The sequence below is a fragment of the Crotalus tigris genome, unplaced genomic scaffold (genome assembly GCF_016545835.1).
Source record: "Crotalus tigris isolate CLP2741 ecotype Arizona unplaced genomic scaffold, ASM1654583v1 scf7180000017701.1507938, whole genome shotgun sequence".
Lineage (NCBI taxonomy): Eukaryota > Metazoa > Chordata > Lepidosauria > Squamata > Viperidae > Crotalus > Crotalus tigris.
The window spans coordinates 797,639-816,876 of NW_024096577.1; the positions used below are offsets into that span (position 1 = coordinate 797,639).

General features: G+C 41.9%; 1 protein-coding gene and 1 long non-coding RNA gene across 3 annotated transcripts; one reads left to right on the forward strand and one right to left on the reverse strand.

Annotated features, from left to right (window-relative positions):
• Positions 1-832: 832 nt before the first annotated feature.
• On the reverse strand, positions 833-3,035 carry LOC120305986. Its single transcript, XR_005556145.1, has 2 exons — positions 2,294-3,035; positions 833-1,713 (listed from the first exon to the last, which is right to left on the reverse strand). It is a non-coding gene; the product is annotated as an uncharacterized LOC120305986 (long non-coding RNA).
• ARRDC2 (arrestin domain containing 2) lies at positions 1,720-17,885 on the forward strand. 2 transcript variants are annotated; one of them, XM_039338503.1, is made up of 8 exons: positions 1,720-2,321; positions 10,692-10,758; positions 10,883-11,030; positions 12,088-12,190; positions 13,532-13,788; positions 15,187-15,349; positions 16,332-16,483; positions 16,600-17,885. In XM_039338503.1, the coding sequence occupies exons 1-8, from the start codon at positions 2,054-2,056 to the stop codon at positions 16,654-16,656; spliced, it is 1,215 nt and encodes a 404-aa protein (XP_039194437.1). In that variant the 5' UTR covers positions 1,720-2,053; the 3' UTR covers positions 16,657-17,885. The 2 variants fall into 2 exon arrangements, with proteins under 2 accessions (XP_039194437.1, XP_039194436.1); XM_039338502.1 differs by lacking the exon at positions 1,720-2,321 and adding an exon at positions 9,403-9,752.
• The last annotated feature ends 1,353 nt before the right edge of the window (positions 17,886-19,238 follow it).

Here is a 19,238-nt window from a genome sequence, read left to right on the forward strand (position 1 = left end):
AGTGGAACAGCTTGCCTTCAGACATCATGGGTGCTCCATCACTGGAGGTTTTTAAGAGATAGTCACTAGACAGTCACTTCTCTGAAATGGTATAGGTTCTCCTGCTTGAGCAGGGGGCTGGACTAGAACACCTCCAAGGTTCTATTCTATTCTATTCTATTCTATTCTATTCTATTCTATTCTATTCTATTCTATTCTATTCTATGCTACTCTATTCTATTCTATTTTATTCTATTCTATTCTATTCTATTCTATTCCTGCCTTTATTAGATGCGCTGAGTGGCTACACTGAAGTAAGATTTGCACTGGGATGAGCTGCTAAATTAGGCAAGTTCTGGATTGAATCTAGATTTGGTTGCATTCCAAGCATCTAACCTTAAATTCACAATGCAACAATTTATTTAGGGATAGTCAGCTCTCCTACAATCATCCCTTTTTCTTCTCCCACTCCATTTCAATTCTAATTCTAATTTTTAGGCTTTAACGGGGATCTTGGCAACAGAATTCCTCTGAGGGGTCTTTTTGCAGCCAGTAAATGAGGATAGCCAATAAAAATCTAATCATACACATGAAGCATTGAGACTGACCCTTAGGTTCAAGAATTGAACGTGACCCCAAGCAACACTCTTGACATGCAAAACAGATCTTCACTGTAGTTAGATAATGCTGCCATAAATGTACAATTTCTGAAATAAATTTCTAAAATAAGTCTAAGAACAAACAATTACTAGAGATATAAACAAAAGCTAGAGATACAAAGTGCAGCAATCAAATCACAAACTATATGGGATTCAAATTAAAACAGGCTCCTTTATAATACAATAGTTGATAATTATATTTTTACTTTTTTTATTTTGGCAGCCCTGTATATACTTTAAATCAAGCATCTCTTACCCTCGGCCCACAGGCTGCATATGGCCTGGACACCTAGTATTACAGCTCCACAAGTTTATAAACTTTTAACATTATTATGTGATTTAACTATATTATACATTTTATATGTGGTTTATGATAATTCTGCTTCACTCAATGTGGTCCAGGCAAACCAAAATGCTGGATACCCATGCTTTAAATAAATATATACAAACATGCATGTATACTGGTGGTATATGCATCTTCCAAGTAGATAAATTTGAAATCTTCTAAATAGAGAAATGCATTGTAAAAAATTAGATAAATCTGACTGTCAAGCGTGCAGGCACACATCTCTCTCTCTCTCTCTCTCTCTCTCTCTCTCTCTCTCTCTCTCTCTCTTTGTGTCTGTGTGTGTGTGTGTGTGTGTGTGTGTGTGTGTGTGTATCAGTATTTCATATATAATGCCAGTTTTTAACAACAAAATAGAATTGACCCAGGAAATAGTTATTAATTGGTTACCAACAATTATCCAGAATGCGAGTATTTGCCCGTTCGAAATCATTCGGTTCATCCCAAAACTAAATTAAAAAGCGGCTACCTCTATCGCAAAGGGTTAAATGCAAAAATATGCAAGTGTCAAAAATGTCCAGTAGGGAAATAACTAGCTTTAACTTCTCCACCTCCATCCTGCGTTTATTGTTATCTCCGCGCATAGGCTGAACGACGTCTTTGCACGCTGCACTTTGAAGGCACTCCCTTAAAAAAAGAGGGGGGGGGCAGGAGAGGGAGTTGTCTCTGCTGGTGACGCTCCTCCTCGCCTGTTGCTGTCAGTTGTACAGTTAAGGCAAGGCGATGCACCTAATAAGTCAACAGGAAAGCGAATCAGCCAGCCAGTCCCCCTTGTGTGATTGCAGATAGTGGTTGTAGGCAAAGCTCGGGTCTTCCCTCTCCAAACCCCGGGCCCTTCGACTGAGATAAGGAGCATCTCCAGACCTGTGGATTCTGCACCACACCTGCACATCTGAAGGCCTGATCTGACACACATCAGTTTTGCTGTGGAGCACAGCCCAGGGCTACGTGCTGAAGAGCAGTTGCAGAAAAAAAAGACACCCTTCCAAACATCGCACTCGTAGTTCAGAAGCAGCCTCCAGCCGGTCCTGCTCTCCAGCGGCTTGACCGGAGGATCCTGCAGCCCGAAATGCAGCATTTCAGCAGGATCCGTACTTTTATGCTGGAGCTGGACGCAGGACGGGGTCCTGGAATCGCGTACCGGGGAGGAGAGCTGCTTTCCGGGCGAGTGGTGTTAGATGTGACCAAAGGACTAAAAGTGAGAGCTTTGGCAGTCTGCGCGCGGGGCTTGGCGGCTACCCATTGGCTGGAGAGCAAGAGTTTTGGCATGAACACGGTCTATAGCGACTACACAGCCTACGAGACCTACCTGCGAAGACGGCAGCACCTGATCAGAGGTGAGAGGGTCTTTTTCCCCTGTCTTCCTCCTGGTGTTGACTTTCTGGCTTGCCTGGGCAAGGTAGAAATACAGGATTATCTCTGCACCTTCATGATCTTGTCTCTTCTGTCCACTCCCACTGTTTGGGGAGGGGGACCAAGCCATGGAATGTGCTCCAAATCACCCCTTATCTAAGCAGATGACTATTGTGCTAACTAAAACAGAACTCAATCATTAACAGCATTTTAACCATTCCCCCCCCCACCCAGCCCAAAGAAATAACCCTGCCTTTTAACATAAAATTTGTGTCAAGACTTATTACAGTATTCACCAAACTGGAAAGATTTCTGTTCTCAGGGTTGTGGCAAAAAAAAAAAACCTGGGTGGAGAGTCCTGTTAATGTCCAAGTTTGCACTTCCTTTTGTTTATGGTTTGCATGTTAAGCACTTTGCAAGGGAAAAGAAATGTTGCTTCATAACTGGTGCATTTCAGGAAATAATTTGTCAAATGTCAGCTAAACACAGAAACCATGTTTCCAAGGTACTGTACACACTTGAGAAGAGCTGGTATTTAAATGCCTGAAAGGTTATTGTGAAAGTTAGCGCAGGCAGATCTTGTCAGTTTTTCAGTGTGATTTGTGTGCGCCTTGTGTGGGCTGTTTTGATCTTCTTGCATTGACGTTGTTTTTTCTTAACTACTTTAGGTTTGGGCTGGAAGAGTGGAATGTAGAAATAAAAAGGAAAGTTAGGTGGGTGAGTGGGTGGGTGGGATGAAGGAAGGAAGGAAGGAAGGAAGGGTTTTTGGCCAAAGCTATACAAAAGCATGAATTCCATTGGGAGAATTAATTCCTGTTGGTGTCTTGTCTTGACACCAACAGGCTGCTACACAGGAGTTGCAACAATTCTTTGTACTTAATGAGGGCTACAAACAAGTAAAGAATTTGTAGACAGCTGGGTTCATTAAAGTGCTAGAAACACAACAGGCCTTGAAACACCCATATGCATGCTGGAAAGTGCTTTGGCACAACTGGTTTGTCATTTTGCTAATGAATACTGAAGCATATGGTAGTAGTCAAAATAGCTACAGACGTCTATATTTTGTGCTTTAATGGTGGTTGAGTATCAAAGGAATCACCATTCTTAGAATTCACTTAAAATATTTGTATCTTTGGGTGCCACCCATTGACTGAAGCAACTGGTGAAAACATAAAACAGCTCTGTGGGATTATTCATCCATAAGAGCTAAGGGAAGTGGAAAGGGAAAAAAATTAAGAGAAATGCAAAGGAAGGGGGAAGTGAAAAGACTTTATCTTGTTTGAAAATGTAGCAGATCTTTAACCTTTCCAGTGTTGTATCTGTTAAATCCGGATGAGAAAGGATTCTGTATTTCTCTCCTCATTTCTATGAGAAATTAAAAAAAAAACATGCAATGATGAAAAAGATGACATGGGTAGTTCCAGAATTCTGGATCTCTTGAGGCAAAAAATTCTGTCCTTTTTATACTGTTCCAGGCTCTAGGCCAGGGGTCTTCAAACTTGGCCCTTTTATGACTTGTGGGCTTCAATTCCCAGAATTCCTCAGCCAAGCATGCTGGCTGAGGAATTCTGGGAGTTGAAGTTCACAAGTCATAAAAGGACCACGTTTGAAGACTCCTGCTCTAGGCCAATGCTTGGCTGGCTGGGGAATTCTGAGAGTTGAAGTCCATATATTTTCAAGAGGCCAAGGTTCGGAAACACCGTTCTAGACAGTGATACTATAAGGAGCAGAAAATGGTAATTATACCTCTATATTCAGAGGGAGTATGCACATGGCACTTGTTAGGATAACCATAGAGGAGAGTTTTTCAAAGGCTTCTAATAAGCCTCTGGCAGGTTGAAACACTTGAAATTAAATGAATTCTCCTTTGCTGGATTCCTCTGTAGCATTCTTTGCTTTGGTAAATAAATGGAACTTCTATGTTCTGAAGAGAGCTGAGATGAAATACATTCATTTGAATAATAACAGCCAAAAATGGCAATTGCCTTTCAGTTTCTCTTTGAAGACTTCCCGAAGACATCTTGCTGGTCTAGATGGACTTGATCTGAACTTGGCGGAGGTCATTTTCTTCTTAGGGTGCTTAAGAACAAAAGGACCATAGCACTCTTAATAAACAAGGGAAATTACACAAGGATTGATCGCTCCAGGTTTTGTACACAAAGCATAATAGATAAAATGCAAGCTGAATGCAAGTTTTGTTTTGGTGGAGAAACGTCACAGGTTATCTGTTTATGATCAGTATACAACCTGGTTTGCAAAACAATGAACAATCATTGACATAAATCCTCAATCATTGTAAACTACAGGGTATATATTTATGTTTATACTTATTATTCATAAATTTGTACCACAGAGTACAGCATGACTGAGTCTTAAAACAGCAATAAGGAGATTACAAAACAAATTTAAATCACATTCTGCAAGAAAGGTGGAAAAAAAGAAAACTCTTCACTTTAACATTTAAATGCTATTAACATAAGAACCTAATGTAAAGATCTGCTCCAAAATCATGATCCATCATAGAAAAGTTTCTGTCTGTAGTTTTTGCCCTCCATAATAGATGCAAAATTGGGAACAATTAAAGAAAAAACCTAATAGTAGTAGCGTGGAAGAGCAAGTACTCCTGAAATTACTGCATTCAAAAATCCCACAATTTTGGAAGAGAATTTTAGGAATGTTTAGGAAGAGCATGAAGCCAGAGAGAGAACAGCTTCTAATTCAGCACTTCTCCATAGTGTTTGCAGAATCTCCTAATGCATTTCTTATTTTCTTTAGTTATCATTTTCAGAAATCTTCCTGGGACCCAGGATACCAAGACTGGAGCTATTTGCACAAGGATGTGTAAACATAAAAAGCTTTTTCTGAGATTTGACTAGGAGCAATTAACTAGCTTGGTAAACAACACCCTTCCTTAGGCAATTCAGATTCTTACCTCAGTTTATGAGTCAGCAAGGCAGGAGCATCCAGGAGCTCATGATAGGTAACCTTTTCCATCAAAACAGCTGATTGATCTGCCTTCTTTATATATTGGCAATGCAACTCATGTAGAAACATGCCTAATTTAGTTTTGCTGCCTAAAATCCTTTTGCTGGAGGTCAGGTTGGGAGAACTAGGCCTATATATTTGCAGGCAATTCAATGCTCAGTCACTATGGCTTCTTGTGTTTTACTAATTCAGCTAAGTGGTCCATCTAATCCATTTCAGGACCAGGCAATCTTTTTAGGCCCATTTAGAATATTAAAAACATTCCTAAAATGGCTGCTGGGAGAGTAGCTTATTCACAAAATGACTGCCAAACAGTCATAAAGTCTTCATTTACCACAAAGCTAACTAATCCTAATATTCTCTGTTTTGTAAACGCTAATATTGTATGGAATTCAAGGCTATTTCTGAAAAGAAACACGATGGTAAATATTAATGATTTGCCTGGCAGAATATTAACCTATTAGTTTTAATTTATAAAATCATTGTAAAATTTCAGGTGGGCAGAGAGCTGTGTGGGTAGAACATAGAATCATGAGGCGGGAAGGGACCTCTGAGATCTTCTGTCCCACCTCTGCTTGAGGCAGGAGACTTTATACCATCCCAGTCAAATGGTTGTCCAATCTATTTTTGAAAACCTCCAGTGATGGAGCACCGGCAATTCAAGCCTGGATGTGTCAACAGATTTTGAATTCTAATTAGGAGATGCTGGTCTACTAGTATTTCCAGAACAAGAATTATTGCAGCTTCAAGATATCCCTTAATGATCTCTGGTTTGCATCATCATCATTATCATCCTCATCATCTCGGGAGGAGTTTTGAAGGGGCTGAAAGATCACCTTTTTTATTTTTCACTCTTTTACTTGGTCTTAACAAAAGGCTAGCATATTCTTTTTAGCAATTACAATATTTTTGTAATAACAAAACTCTTTTGTGGTTTAACAAAAAGCAAACAATGTTAAAAAAATTCAACTGGAATCCCACATGATTCATTACGTGTCAGGAGCTGATTTATAGCCAACCGTTATTTCCAAAGAATTGGCTCATTCCCATTAAGTTAGGTGCAACAGGACTGAATTTCTATCCCAACATAAGCTGGCTGGAAATTTAGCTTTAATCCAATATAGTTAGAGGATGTATTACATTTCTACATTTATAATATAAATTAGAGGATACTGCTTTCAAATATTAAATTCTAGAATGGTAGCCAACCTGGTTTTCTTCAGCCAATAATGGGGAGTTAAAGCATCTTTGTAATTTTAATCTGGAAAAAAAATCTAATTAAACAGTTTTTGATTGGCTGTTAACCTTTAAGGTACCATAAGGAAGTATATGTATATACTTAAGAGTGTGAGTGAAGAAAGGTATTATATCATATACCAACATTTGTGTTCAACTTGGATATATTTTGAGAATCTGATTTATAGGAGCGTCTTCAGTTAGATCACTTGCATTTGTGAGATTCCGTTTATTATACATGAAATGATTGGCTGGATGTTCTACCAATATTGTATCTTTATTGAAGAAAAGTAGAGTGTATGAAAGCTCATGAGCATAACAGACTATAGCACCATTAATCCATTCCCAGAACTGTGTTGCTTACTTTTGGCTATTTATTTCTGGGCCATTAAATATCATACAACAAAAAAATTACCGCATGCAAAAATGCATGTTATTCCCCCTGGTCCCCATATGATGGCAGTGTATGCCAAAAGTTGAAAGAAGTTTCTTTCCCTCTGGCATAAACATGTCTTATGAGCAAAATATTGGTGTTTTTATGCTCATCAAGTGATTGCTTTGCCAGAATGCTTGTAATTTTTCCTGGTATTCAGGAACTTCGGGGTCCTTAGGTTGTTTACTTCTGAATACCAGATGTCCAAGATGACAAGATTGTTGCCTTCCCATTTATTATTAAAGTTCTACAAAAGATAAGCTATGAAAAACAGACAAAAATTATTAAGAAGGAAAAAGTAGGGGAAGGGAAGAAACAGAAAAATGAAAAGATATAAAACAAGAGTAACTTCTAAGTTTCTTTGATACAAAATATAACATATATTAACTTTTTGATCTAAAATTCAACAATACCCAGTATTTCTATAATCGTAAACATTTCTTATTGTCAACTCTCAAAATTAATGCTGTATTATTTTTGATTTCTATCAAAAAGTCTAAAATGGTTTCCATCTAGAAATGAAGGTGTTTCCTTTAATCAAAGTAGCCAATTTTGCCATCCGTTTCTTTAACTTCACCATCTATTCTTCCATTGTGGGAATCTTTCTATCTCTAGAAAAGTCTCACTGCAGTTTTCATATATAGAAACAAAGTCCAATATTTTTTCTTCAACTACTTCTCCCTCAAATCTAAAAGTGCTGATTTCAATTTTATATTTTTATAAGAATTTTCTGAATTAAAACACATATTTGACCCCAATAACTCTTAGCCTTCTTATATGTCCACTCAAGGGGATAAAAGATGCCTCAGAATGTTAGATTCCCTTTTTCCTCCACTGGCAATTTTTGAGTCCTTATAGCAGTGGTTCTCAACCTGTGGGTCGGGACCCTATTTGGGGTCGAATGACCATTTCATGGGGGTCGCCAAACCATGCTGTCGGCCATTTTTTTCCCTTTTCCCTAGCTGTCCTACTCCCTCTTATTGGTGGCCACACCCACTTGGGGGTCACCACAACATGGGGAACTGTATTATGGGGTCACGGCATTAGAAAGGTTGAGAACCACTGCCTTATAGAGATAAGCAGGAGGCAATCTCTAGTATTCTTGCCTCCTCTCTCTATATTACAATTCTCTACACTGCTTTTAAGTTGCAGGTTTTTCCTTAGCGCAGAGGAGCCTGCCAAACTTTTGAAGAAAGAGATTCTTCCATTTTGCATTTCATCTTTTATCAGGAAGGATTATATAGAAACAACAGTGCAAAGTTTTCCAAAAGGTAATGATGATTTTTATCTATAGCTGTGTGGGTGAAAAGACACCCTCTTGTCCCAGATTCAGAGCTAGGCTTGACGCTGTACCTTGCAAGATAACAGAATTTCCTTCTTTCGATCAGGCAGCCTTTCTAGTTTTTCAAGTCCTTTGATTTCCTAAACTTGGAAAGAAGCTCCCAGGTACAGTGATGGAAACTCAGTGATGGAAAAGGGTGTATTCAGCCTTTTCTACATGGACTGGAGTTCATTCTTCCCCGGTCAGCTAAGGCCCTTACCAGAGAATGACAGAAGTGACACTTGCCAAGAACTAGACCCCCAAATCCAGTTATGGAACGGCAAAGCAGATATAGGAGAGGGGAATTTCCAAAGTAATTCTTTTGGCAAGAAAATGACCTATCCATAAAGGTATGTGTATTTGTTCAGCCTCAGGGCAAGATAGGGCAATACAGTTGCACTTTCAGTTGACTGAAATAGAAATTCTAGTCAGATCTGGTCCGGAGAATGTCCACCCTAATTATAGAAAGGATCGGGAAAAACAGGACACGTGCATTTAGGGGAAATACCAGCGAAAAAAAACAACCCGAAATCCAGGAACACAAGTGGCATTTAAGTGAGCGCTACCTTCCTTCCAGATCCTAGGATAGAAGACCTGTGCAAGGCGGGAGAAGACAGAAAGTCATAACAATAAACAAACTACAGTGTTGTTTTCTGACATAGAGCTATTTTAATTCTCCTTGGGTTTCCGAAATCGCAAAAAAGTATCTGGCCAGTTTACCAAGCTAACTTTGCCCAGTGGAGGAAAGTTTATCTCTCTCTCTCTCTCTGGCAATTTCTCCCCACCCCCACCCCCACGCCACCCCGGTCCCCATTTGCAAACTCTAGAGCCAGAGAGGGATCAAAGAGGCAGCCAAGCAGCCCTGCCAGCCAACTTTCAATACCGGAGCGCATGCTTGTTGACTTGTTTTGAAGTCTTCTCTCGCCCCGCCTTCTAAGGCCAACCTTCCCCCTCGGAGTGGTCGCTTGGCTGCCGGAGGCGTGGCTGTGGGCTGCAGAGGGGCGCTCGGGAGGCGCTGAAGCATTTAAAGGGGCCGTGCGTCGAGGAGAGCCAAAGCGCGACTTGCGCCCCACATGATCGGACGGTGAGCTCTCTTTCCGACCGAGCTTTTTTTTTTGTTGTTTTTTTTGTTTTCCTTCCTCCTCCTCCTCCTCCTCCCAGCCATGCTCTTCGATCGCCTGAAGCGCTTCGCCATCGTGCTGGACTGCCCGGAGTTGGCCTCGCCTCCGGTCTTCAGCTCGGGCGAGAGCGTGGCAGGTCGCGTCGTGCTGGAGCTGTCAGGCGAGGCGCGCTTGGGCTCCCTCCACCTCCACGCCGAGGGCTGCGCCAAGGTCCACTGGACCGAGTCCCGCAGCGCCGGCTCCAGCACAGCCTACACTCAGAGCTACGGCGACCAGGTGGACTTCCTCAACCACCGGGAGACCCTCCTCGCCCCGCCAGGTAGAGACGGAGCGCAATCCGCCCGAGCGGCTCCGGCCAGCGGGCGTCCCGGACTCGGGGCTGCTCTGAGCTGGGGCTGAACGGCCGTCGCGCCCCTCTGCGGGCTCCGGTCCGGATCCCAGCCTCTCCGGGCTCCTTCATCTCTCAGGGAAGCGCCGGAGCTGCGCGTCACGCCTCCCAGCTTCGGGCTTCTTGCGAGAAAGAAGGAAGCAGACAGGGCGCCGCGCTGGACTTTGCTGACCTGGCCGCGGCGGCTGCTTCTTTTGGAGCAGACTGGCTTAGTGTGATGGGGAAGGCGGATTTGCCCGAGGGAGCTGGATCTTTCTTGGGCTGGTTTCTCGGCTCTTTATGCAGCTGCCCTTTGCAGAATTCGTCCGGCGGGGCCGGTTGCCCGAGCTCCGTGCCAGAAGGGAGTGGATGCAACTGGCAAATTTGGATCGGCCAGTTCCCTTCTCGGAAACTGTGTATTATATAATGTGGAGACAGGGGAGACGACATGCACTGCCCTCTAAGTGGCGACTTGTTTTGAAATCTGTAGTATTGTTGGGCAAATTAAAGAGTTTCCAAAATGGCTCTTGTAAGCCAATAGCAATTGGGTGTAGCTTCAACCTGTTCCATTGACAGGTATATGGAGATATTTTCATTGGGTGTATGATGCTTTTGTCAAAAGTAGAAGGATAAGTTTATTGTGAAAAATGTATAAACAGCCCTGTTCTGTAATCTTGCAGCTTTGTTTATGTTTTTGAAAAAAAAAAACACTTTGTGGTTAATGTACCTGAACAATTCATGGTTGTATATCTCCAGTTTGCTATATCTTGGGTGTGCATGTGTTTCATTTCACCTAAGTTCTATTGGTTTGCTATTGCACAAAAGCTTGGCAGAACTTTATGCAAAAAAAATTGAAAGGTGCTTTTGTTCCTTTTTCTGTTTCCCTAATAGACAATGGAGATGTCACAGTCCTTCAGGCAGGAAGGCATGAATTTCCCTTCACTTTCCAGCTCCCAGGGTAAGTCCTTGTCTTTTCCAGATACATTGTGAGTTCATAATAATGGCTATTTTAGGCTTTTTCTAGCCAGAGCAGTTGGCACCGGCTTTGTTCTTAGTCGTAATATCTCTTTTTCCCAAAACAGGACCTTGGCTACCTCCTTTGAAGGCAAGCATGGCAGTGTCCGCTACTGGGTGAAGGCCAAATTACACCGGCCTTGGTCTTCCGTCAAACGAGCCAAGAAGGAGTTCACAGTCATTGAACCCATTGATATCAACACACCAGCCTTACTGGTAAGCTGAGATAGGATGTCAAAGGAAAGATAGTCATTCCAGATTATTCCCAGAAAGCTAACCTGGATCATACTAGTAATGTGCAATTGATAAAAGATTATTTGTAGGAGGTAGTTGGATTCCAGGTAATCCCATATAGTTTTGTCATGCATATAACAGTGGTTTGCAGCTGCAGCTGTTAAAGTTTTCCTGTCTCGGTACAGCCATGGAATTCTTTAGAGATACCTAATCAGGCCTTATCTAGTCTCATAGATTGGTCAAGATCAATCTTAGCCTCTCCTTAAGAACTACAGCTGCTTAATGGCCTTGTACAGTTTATTGCTAGCTGTTCTATTATTGTGTCCAAAATATTAGGTTATAATTGTGTATAACATATTATTTACATCAGAAAGTATAGTATTTAATTCAGTAGCATTAAGTTCATGCTACTTAATTTAGGTCTCTCGTTTATCAAAACCATCCCCATTGTATTTGCCTCTTACAATTCTCTGCAATATCCTGGTGGGATGTGGGGGACAAACAATGACAATATGAATGAACTGAAGTCTTTTAAGATTTCTGTCATATGATGGCAAAGTTTATTGCCCTGAATATCATAAACCCACCTTCCCTAACCCAGAGCTGTCCATAATTTGCAGCCTTAAGACATTTGTCAAATATTAGAGTTATAATCAGTTCTCTGAGCTGCTTATTTCATCACCATGGTTTGTATCTCCTAATACCGTGGTTGGTAACTACTAGGTAACCCATTCATAAGCTTGTCTAATTCATGCTTAAGGACAAGCAAACTCTAATCATTTGTCACACAAGGGTTCATTTATTTTTATGCCTCTGGGGATCTAGAAACAATAAATTAACCAGCACCCAAAGGGGAAAAAAAAACCCTTCTTCCTCTGAGTGCTTTGTTATAAGGAATTTGTTATTGTCTATCAACCTTTCTCCAAGTTTATCCTCTTTCTCACTGAAACATTTTTTTTATTTGGGAAAAGAAAAGCAACTCCAGATTCTTCTTTTCCTGTTGGTAATGTGTTTCTTTCCTTTTCACTTTTTCCAACAGACTCCTCAGGCTGGTGCCAAAGAAAAGCTGGCGCGAGCGTGGTACTGTAATCGTGGCCAGGTTTCGGTCTCAGCCAAAATTGATCGGAAAGGCTACACACCAGGTGATCTTTTAGGCAATTGGTTAGGAGGGGGGCTCCAATGTGGCATAGCTCCTCTTTTCATCTTTACCCCAAATGTGCCCAGCATGTAGAATCTTGGTGAATGGCTCATTTTTATATAGCTGCAGTCACCCAAATGCCAAAGCTGGCATGGGGATCTGAAAGTGACATGCAACCATGGGGGTGCTTAGCGGCTTGGCGGAACTCCCTCACCTTTTTAACTGGTCCTGTTTTTAACTTTTTTTTTCATCTATGTCTCTTTTATATGGCTGTATGGCTTAGTATTTATTTGTATCCTGCCTTTATTATTTTTACAAATAACCCAAGGGAGCAAACATATCCAATACACTTTCCTCCTGTTTTCCCGACGACAACCCTGTGAGGTGGGCTTGTGCTGAGACAGAGTGACTGGTCCCAATGTCACCCAGCTGGCTATCATGGCTACAGGGTGGGACGTAAATTCATGATCCCCCAGTTTCTAGCCTGGTAACGTAACCACTAGAGCAGTAATGGCAAACCTTTTAGAGACCGAGTGCCCAAACCACAACCCAAAACCCACTTATTTATCGCAAAGTGCCAGGGGCCCATCAGCATTGTGGTGCCTTCGGGGGGCACACAAAAACCAGGCACGCAAAAATGGACCACTGTGCTGCAAGGCGTAAAAACGGCCACTGCTGCTCCACGGGGTGCAGATACAAGGCGCTGCACTAAGAAAGAATGGGGCAGAGCTATTGAGTATCATGCAGGTACTAGCCCCACCTCATTTGCAGTGCGTGCATACTCACGGCCCCGTGCATGCACATGCATATATAAAATACTTCCCCCTCCCTTTTCTTCCAGTCCGCCAATCGACAATGGTTGGTGATCTTTGCTCTACCACCTCTACTTGAACTTGCTAGTAAGCCATTTAACCTCCTTTGTGCTGGGCGGAGCTCCTGCTCCGGGCGGTGGTGGCGGCCTGATGGACCTGTTGCTGGTGATGGCACACGTGCCAATAGAGAGGGTTCTGAGTGCCGCCTCTGGAACACTTGCCATAGGTTTGCCACCACTGCACTAGAGCAAATTGGGTCTCTTTTCTTTCTTTTCTTTTTTTAATTTGTAAACCACCCAACATCACTTAGGTGAGATGGGCAGTATATAAATTTGATAAATATATAAACCACGAACATAGCATTAACTAAAATATTCTCGAAGTTCCCTTGTGAAGAATTAGGCCATCAAAATTCTTGAGGAGGAGGGGGGAGGGAGAAGGTGCCATCCAACTTATGCTTGCCCTTGCAAACATTTCAGAGACTAGCAAAAGAAAAAGTCTAAAAGACCTGCTTCTCTTCCATTTTCTCTCAGGTGAGGTCATCCCCATCTTTGCTGAAATTGACAACTGCACCAACCGTTCTGTGGTACCAAAGGCTGCCATCATTCAGACACAAACGTTCATTGCCCGAGGCACTAAAAAACAGAAGAAATGTGTGGTGGCAAACATTGCGGGAGACTCCATTGTAGCAGGGACGAGAGAGGTGTGGCATGGCCGTGCGCTAAAGATCCCACCGGTTGGGCCCTCCATCCTGCAGTGTCGCATCATCCATGTTGAATATGCACTGAAGGTGAGCTGAAGAGGGGCATTCATATAGACATGAGAGTGTTGGAGAGTTGGTACTGTCTGGTGGATTAACTCTCTGCACTCCAGATAAACTCATTTTTATTTGTTATCATATAAATGAACTATTTCAAAACACCCATTTTAATCTGGTACTTAAACAGTAGTCAAAGTTGATAATTCACAAGCTGGACAGAATCAGTGAAATTAACCAAAATAGAATGGTTGAAATCAGTTTGGTAAAACATTCTTTTTAACTAAACATGTTTTGAAACCAGGTGACCATAAGATCTAATCCTGCCTTAGGCACAAAGCCAGCTGGGTGATTTGGGGCCAGCCTTTGTTTCTCAGCCCAGGAAAAGGGCGAAGGCAAACCATTTCCAAAAAAATGTGGCCAAAAAAACTGCATGGACTTCTCCATGTAATTGTCAGAAGTCAAATTGACTTAAAGGCACATATTTAAATATGAGGTTTCTCCTATATTCTAAACCAAGGGAATCCAACCTTGGGCACTTTAAGACTTGTGGACTTCAACCCACAGAATTCCCCAGCTAAGTCATGCTGCAAGCATGGCCGGATGGGCAGTTTTGGGACCTGAAGTCCACAAATCTTTTTTTTATTATTCAAATTTTTATAAAGTTTTACAATAAAATCCCTCCCCCCTTCCCTCCCCCCATCCCCCCCTTAACCCTCTCCCCCTTCCCAGAGCTGAATACAGAGCTAAAAAAAACAGAAAAAAAACATAAAAATTAAATAATCATCAATCAACTATACATAAATCCTAAAAAATTAAGAAAACACTTTAACTCCAATACAATAATATCAGCAAATCTAACAATAACAACTTTACACTATAAATTATTCAAAAGCTAAATAATACTCTGAAGTCCACAAATCTTAAAAGTGCCCAGGGTTGGATGCCCTGGTCTAGACTCTTTTTAGGGTGATAAACAGAGCTTCCTTGGGGAGAATATTCCCATTTTTGCCAGCTGCATTATCAGATGCTTTCTACTGTATGCAAGTCTGCTTATGTGTACATTGTCCCACTTTGGAAAAATAGAGACATCTTCATTCAATCTCATAGGATTTGATTTCTAACACACACACACACACACACACACACACACACACACACACACAATCTTTCTCACTGCCCTTTTCCCTGTTGAAATTTGTGTAAATCCTATATAAAGTATGATGCCCAGAACTAGAAACAAGTTGAATGTCTCAAGTTATGCAGAGCTTACAGATGAAGTGCAGGCTTAGCTTTTGAGATGTAGAATAAAGAGGTCTTCAGATACCTGGACTTGCTTTATTTAGGGCAACCTGGAAATGCTGGGTGAAATAGAGAATATTTTTATTTCTTTTCCCTAATAGCTAATGGTGGGCTTTTCTATATTGGCAGGTCTGTGTTGACATCCCAGGAACTTCTAAGCTGCTCCTGGAGTTGCCACTAGTGATAGGCACAATCCCCTTACACCCATTTGGCAGCCGCACTTCGAGCATCAGCAGCCAGTACAGCCTCAATATGGACTGGCTACAGTTGGGGATCTCTGAACGGCCTGAGGGTAAGCAGCTTAAGGTTGAAGTGAAAAGTGAAACAAATTGGGAAATCTAGGGATTGAAATCATCCAGGCCATGGTTGTCCCAAAGCTGCTTTTTCCAAAAGACAGCTGGACTTTCTTGGTTTTTTTCCCTTTGGAAATGTTTTACTTCTCATCCAAGAAGTGTCTTCAGTTCTAACTCAGTTAGAACTGAAGAAGCTTTTTGCACGGGAAGCGAAATGTTTTCAAAGGGAAGAAAAAAACTAAAGCCCAGTTTTGTTTTGGAAAAGACACTTTTGGGACCTAGTGATTGAAACTAGGCAAAGAAAATGGTCCTCTTGCTGGTGGTCCTGAATCTGCACCGTCTCTACTGAGAAGGTCTGCCTCAAGTACAATTCCCACAATTGTGTTTTTGTAAGAAACGGACCTTCTTTGGGATGGTGTTACTGGACTGTATTTTGCTTGTTCTAAAAAAATTCTTTGTAATGGCTTATGGCAGTGTTTCTCAACCTTGACAATTTTAAGGCATGTGGACTTCAATTCCCAGAATTCCACAGCCAGCATTGCTGGCTGTGGAATTCTGGGAGTTGAAGTCCACATGCCTTAAAATTGTCAAGGTTGAGAAACACTGGCTTATGGGGCGGTGGAGTTAAGGCGGGTGGATGAATTCCTGAAGTGTGTGGTTACAGCGAGCATTTATGACCTGAAGCTTTCTCAGGGTAGCAAGTTGCAACCTTCTGTTATAATTCTAAGACCTGACCAGATACCATCTTTTTTAGGATGGTTAAAAGCAATAAAACTTCATTTGCATGAATTCACTCAAGTTGGAGTTAAGGTTCTTAGTTTGGGTTCACGGACTCTGCTAAGCTATAACAAACTTTGTCCTTCCATAGTATTTGGGATAATTTATGAAAAACCAATGAGGTCCTGCTGGTAGCATCATCTAGATTTAAGCTAGAAATCACGTTAAGAAGCACTCAAGTTAATCGACTGTGTTTCTCCTTAGCTCCTCCAGAATACTCTTCTGTAGTGTCTGGTGAAGAAGCCATTGAGAACTTGTCCCCTCCTTCTCAGGATGAGACTCCTGCCTTACTTGAAGGACCTTTCTTTGCCTACATCCAAGAATTTCGTTTCCGACCGCCTCCTCTCTACTCAGAAGTGAGCACGGGAGAGTGGGGCACAATGTGTTTTGCTGAGAAAGGGGGGGGGAGTTTTGGCTGCCCTGGGGAAACTATTTGTAACTTTTCTCTTTTCTTGCTCTCCTTGAAATCTAGGTGGACCCCAACCCTCCATCTGACCACAGCATCCGTCCACGTTGCATGACTTGCTGAAGGAAGCACTGCCTGACTTGAGATCAACGGAAATCCTTTATAAGAGAGATTATCACAGTGGAAGCTCCATGGTGGGTTGAAGAACAGTCTTTTTGCCCCAGGAGAAATGTGGGTGCCCATTCTTAGTTGGTGCTCTACATAGAATGCCTTCATCGGACTCTCTCCGCAACAGAGCAAGCTTGTCCGAGCTAGATCGGCATTGGTGATGAAGAAAGAGAAGAGAGCTCTTCCTCAGTGCATAAGTGGTGACTGTTCAGGATCAGCACAAAAACATTTGAACTCTAGACCGATCTCTGTGCTTTCCTCGGGTGCATTTCACTATGTCCTCCCTACACCTACAAAGGGTTTTTTTTTTAACTCTGTGTAGACTGAAGCTGCAGAAAGAACCCATCCGCCCTGAGAATCTGATGAGAAGACATTTCTGCTCCATTGCCTAGAATTCCAAAAATGTCTTTGAGACAGAAGTTGGCTAAAAGAAATCCTGCCTTATGTCACTATTAAGACTTCTGATATTTTTTTTCTTTTGGATTACCCAGTTGGATTTCACTTTTAAGTTTCACCCAACTAGCAGGTGCTTAGGGGAATGGTGAAGGGTTGAGTGGATAAGAGTCTCCAGTCTAAAAATTGTTGATGAGGACAGAAGGGGTGCACATGTTTTTCTCCCTTATATCATCAGGGAGTGATTTGTTTTCGATTAATGCGACAGAATTGTAATTGGACTATCTGGGTATAGGATTGATGTAGTTGTAACGGATGGTTGATTTGCAATTTCAGCTATAGTGGGTCTAAATTCTCAAAACTTAATACTTTTGAGATACAGAATTTAGGGAAAAAAATCTTTGGAATGTTGGCTGTATGAATGCTACAGAAACACAAAATAGAAATGGATTGTATGAAAAGTTATTGGGAGGGCACTTTCCCCCATTTCAAAATGGGTCTTAATTAGACTCCCAAGTGGGAGTGGGGGGAGAAAATCACCCCTCCCTCAAATGCATTCCTGATGCTTCTAAGCAGGTAAACATCCTGCTTCTGCCCCATGTAGGGCTGGTGGCCTTGTTTTTGTACCTCTTTTCTGTTATTGCATACTCTGCTTTGATACTGACCATAAACCTATTTCTAGGTTTGCATTTTATAAATGTGGCTGCCTTTAACTGTTTGAAAACAACGTGTGTTTCTCAGAATTCCTAGTTTTGTACAAAGTTTGCAATTAAATTAATCAAACTTTTTAATTGCTGGAATTTCCCTTTTTTCATTCAGTCTCAGTCCACTTAGCTTTTACCCATGCTAAAATAGAATGCCAGAGTTTATATGACATGCTTTAGATAGCTAACCAAATCTAATAAATGGCACTGTGGTGTCTAATTCAAGGGGCCAGGAATCTGTAGCTCATGCACTCTCCCAAACACTGCTGAGATCACAGAGCCAAAATACTACCATAAATGGACAATGTTGTGACATATTGATGCTCTTTCTCCAGAAATAAGGGTGGGGATGGGAACACAGAATGACTTTCTCACCTAATTACAGGCATGAGAATTGGGCTGCCTGAAGTCCCATAGGCTTCAGCTGGGTCTCAGCTGTGACCAAGCACTTGCTATTTAGGGAAGGGTTATGCAGACACCAGTTACAGTTTGACATCTTGAGCTTTCCAAGCATTAAGGCCTTGGTGTCTCTGTCTAGTTACTCCCACCTCCACCCTGCCTTACATTTGAGGTAGGGAATATCTTCTGTTCAGCATATCACTTGGTCAGACGTCCAGGCATCTGGAGCATGCCTGCTTCCAAATGGGAACATATATAAAAAGAACAGTGGCCCCAGGACAGGAAGTCTTGCCTTCATAATTGCTTATATTGTCCTGCCAATTTGCAACCTTAATCTTCTGCTGCACCTGTTCACCTTTCGTGCGCTGCTACTGAAAGTCTGTTTAGAAAAGGGGACATTCCATGTTTGCATCAGACACCTCCATTCATGGCTGTCAAAGTACTTCCCCCCCCCCCCCAAACTCACCGGATTCAAACTACAGAGCCAGTTTGGGGAATATGCATTCTCCCTTTTCACCTTAAGCTTTACAATTGCAGCCTTTGAAAGTCTTGAAATCTCCCTCACAAAAAAAATGAATCATGCCCCTTCCTATTTATTAAGCTGTGCAAAGCCTAGTGTGGCCCTTAACAGAATAAGAGTTGGAAGGGACCGTACAGGTTTTCTCGTCCAACCCCCTACTCAGGCAGGAAACCCTGTACCATTTCAGACAAATGGTTGTCCAATCTCTTCCTAAAAGCCTCCAGTGATGGAGCACCCACAACTTCTGAAGACAAGCTGTTCCACTGGTTAATTGTTCTCACTGTTAGGAAATTTCTCCTTAGTTCTAGGTTTTTTCTCGCCTTCATCAGTTTCTATCCATTGTTTCTTGTCTTGCCTTCTGGTGCTTTGGAAAGCCAGCAGCTATTATCGCCCCCATCAAATTCACAAGCTGTCAGTTGGAATAGCCCAAGTATGTTAAACATGCACTTCTGTGTGTTTCTGGATTGCTGTTTCAAGGATTAGAAAATAGCAAGCATGGATTCTAATAATGTTGGAGGGAA

Excerpts from the sequence above, each read along its gene's own strand:
- ARRDC2 (XM_039338502.1), top strand. The coding sequence starts at position 9,476 with ATGCTCTTCGATCGCCTGAAGCGCTTCGCCATCGTGCTGGACTGCCCG. Across the intron at positions 11,031-12,087 it reads TCAACACACCAGCCTTACTG|ACTCCTCAGGCTGGTGCCAA; the intron begins GTAAGCTGAGAT and ends TTTTTCCAACAG. Across the intron at positions 15,350-16,331 it reads GATCTCTGAACGGCCTGAGG|CTCCTCCAGAATACTCTTCT; the intron begins GTAAGCAGCTTA and ends GTTTCTCCTTAG.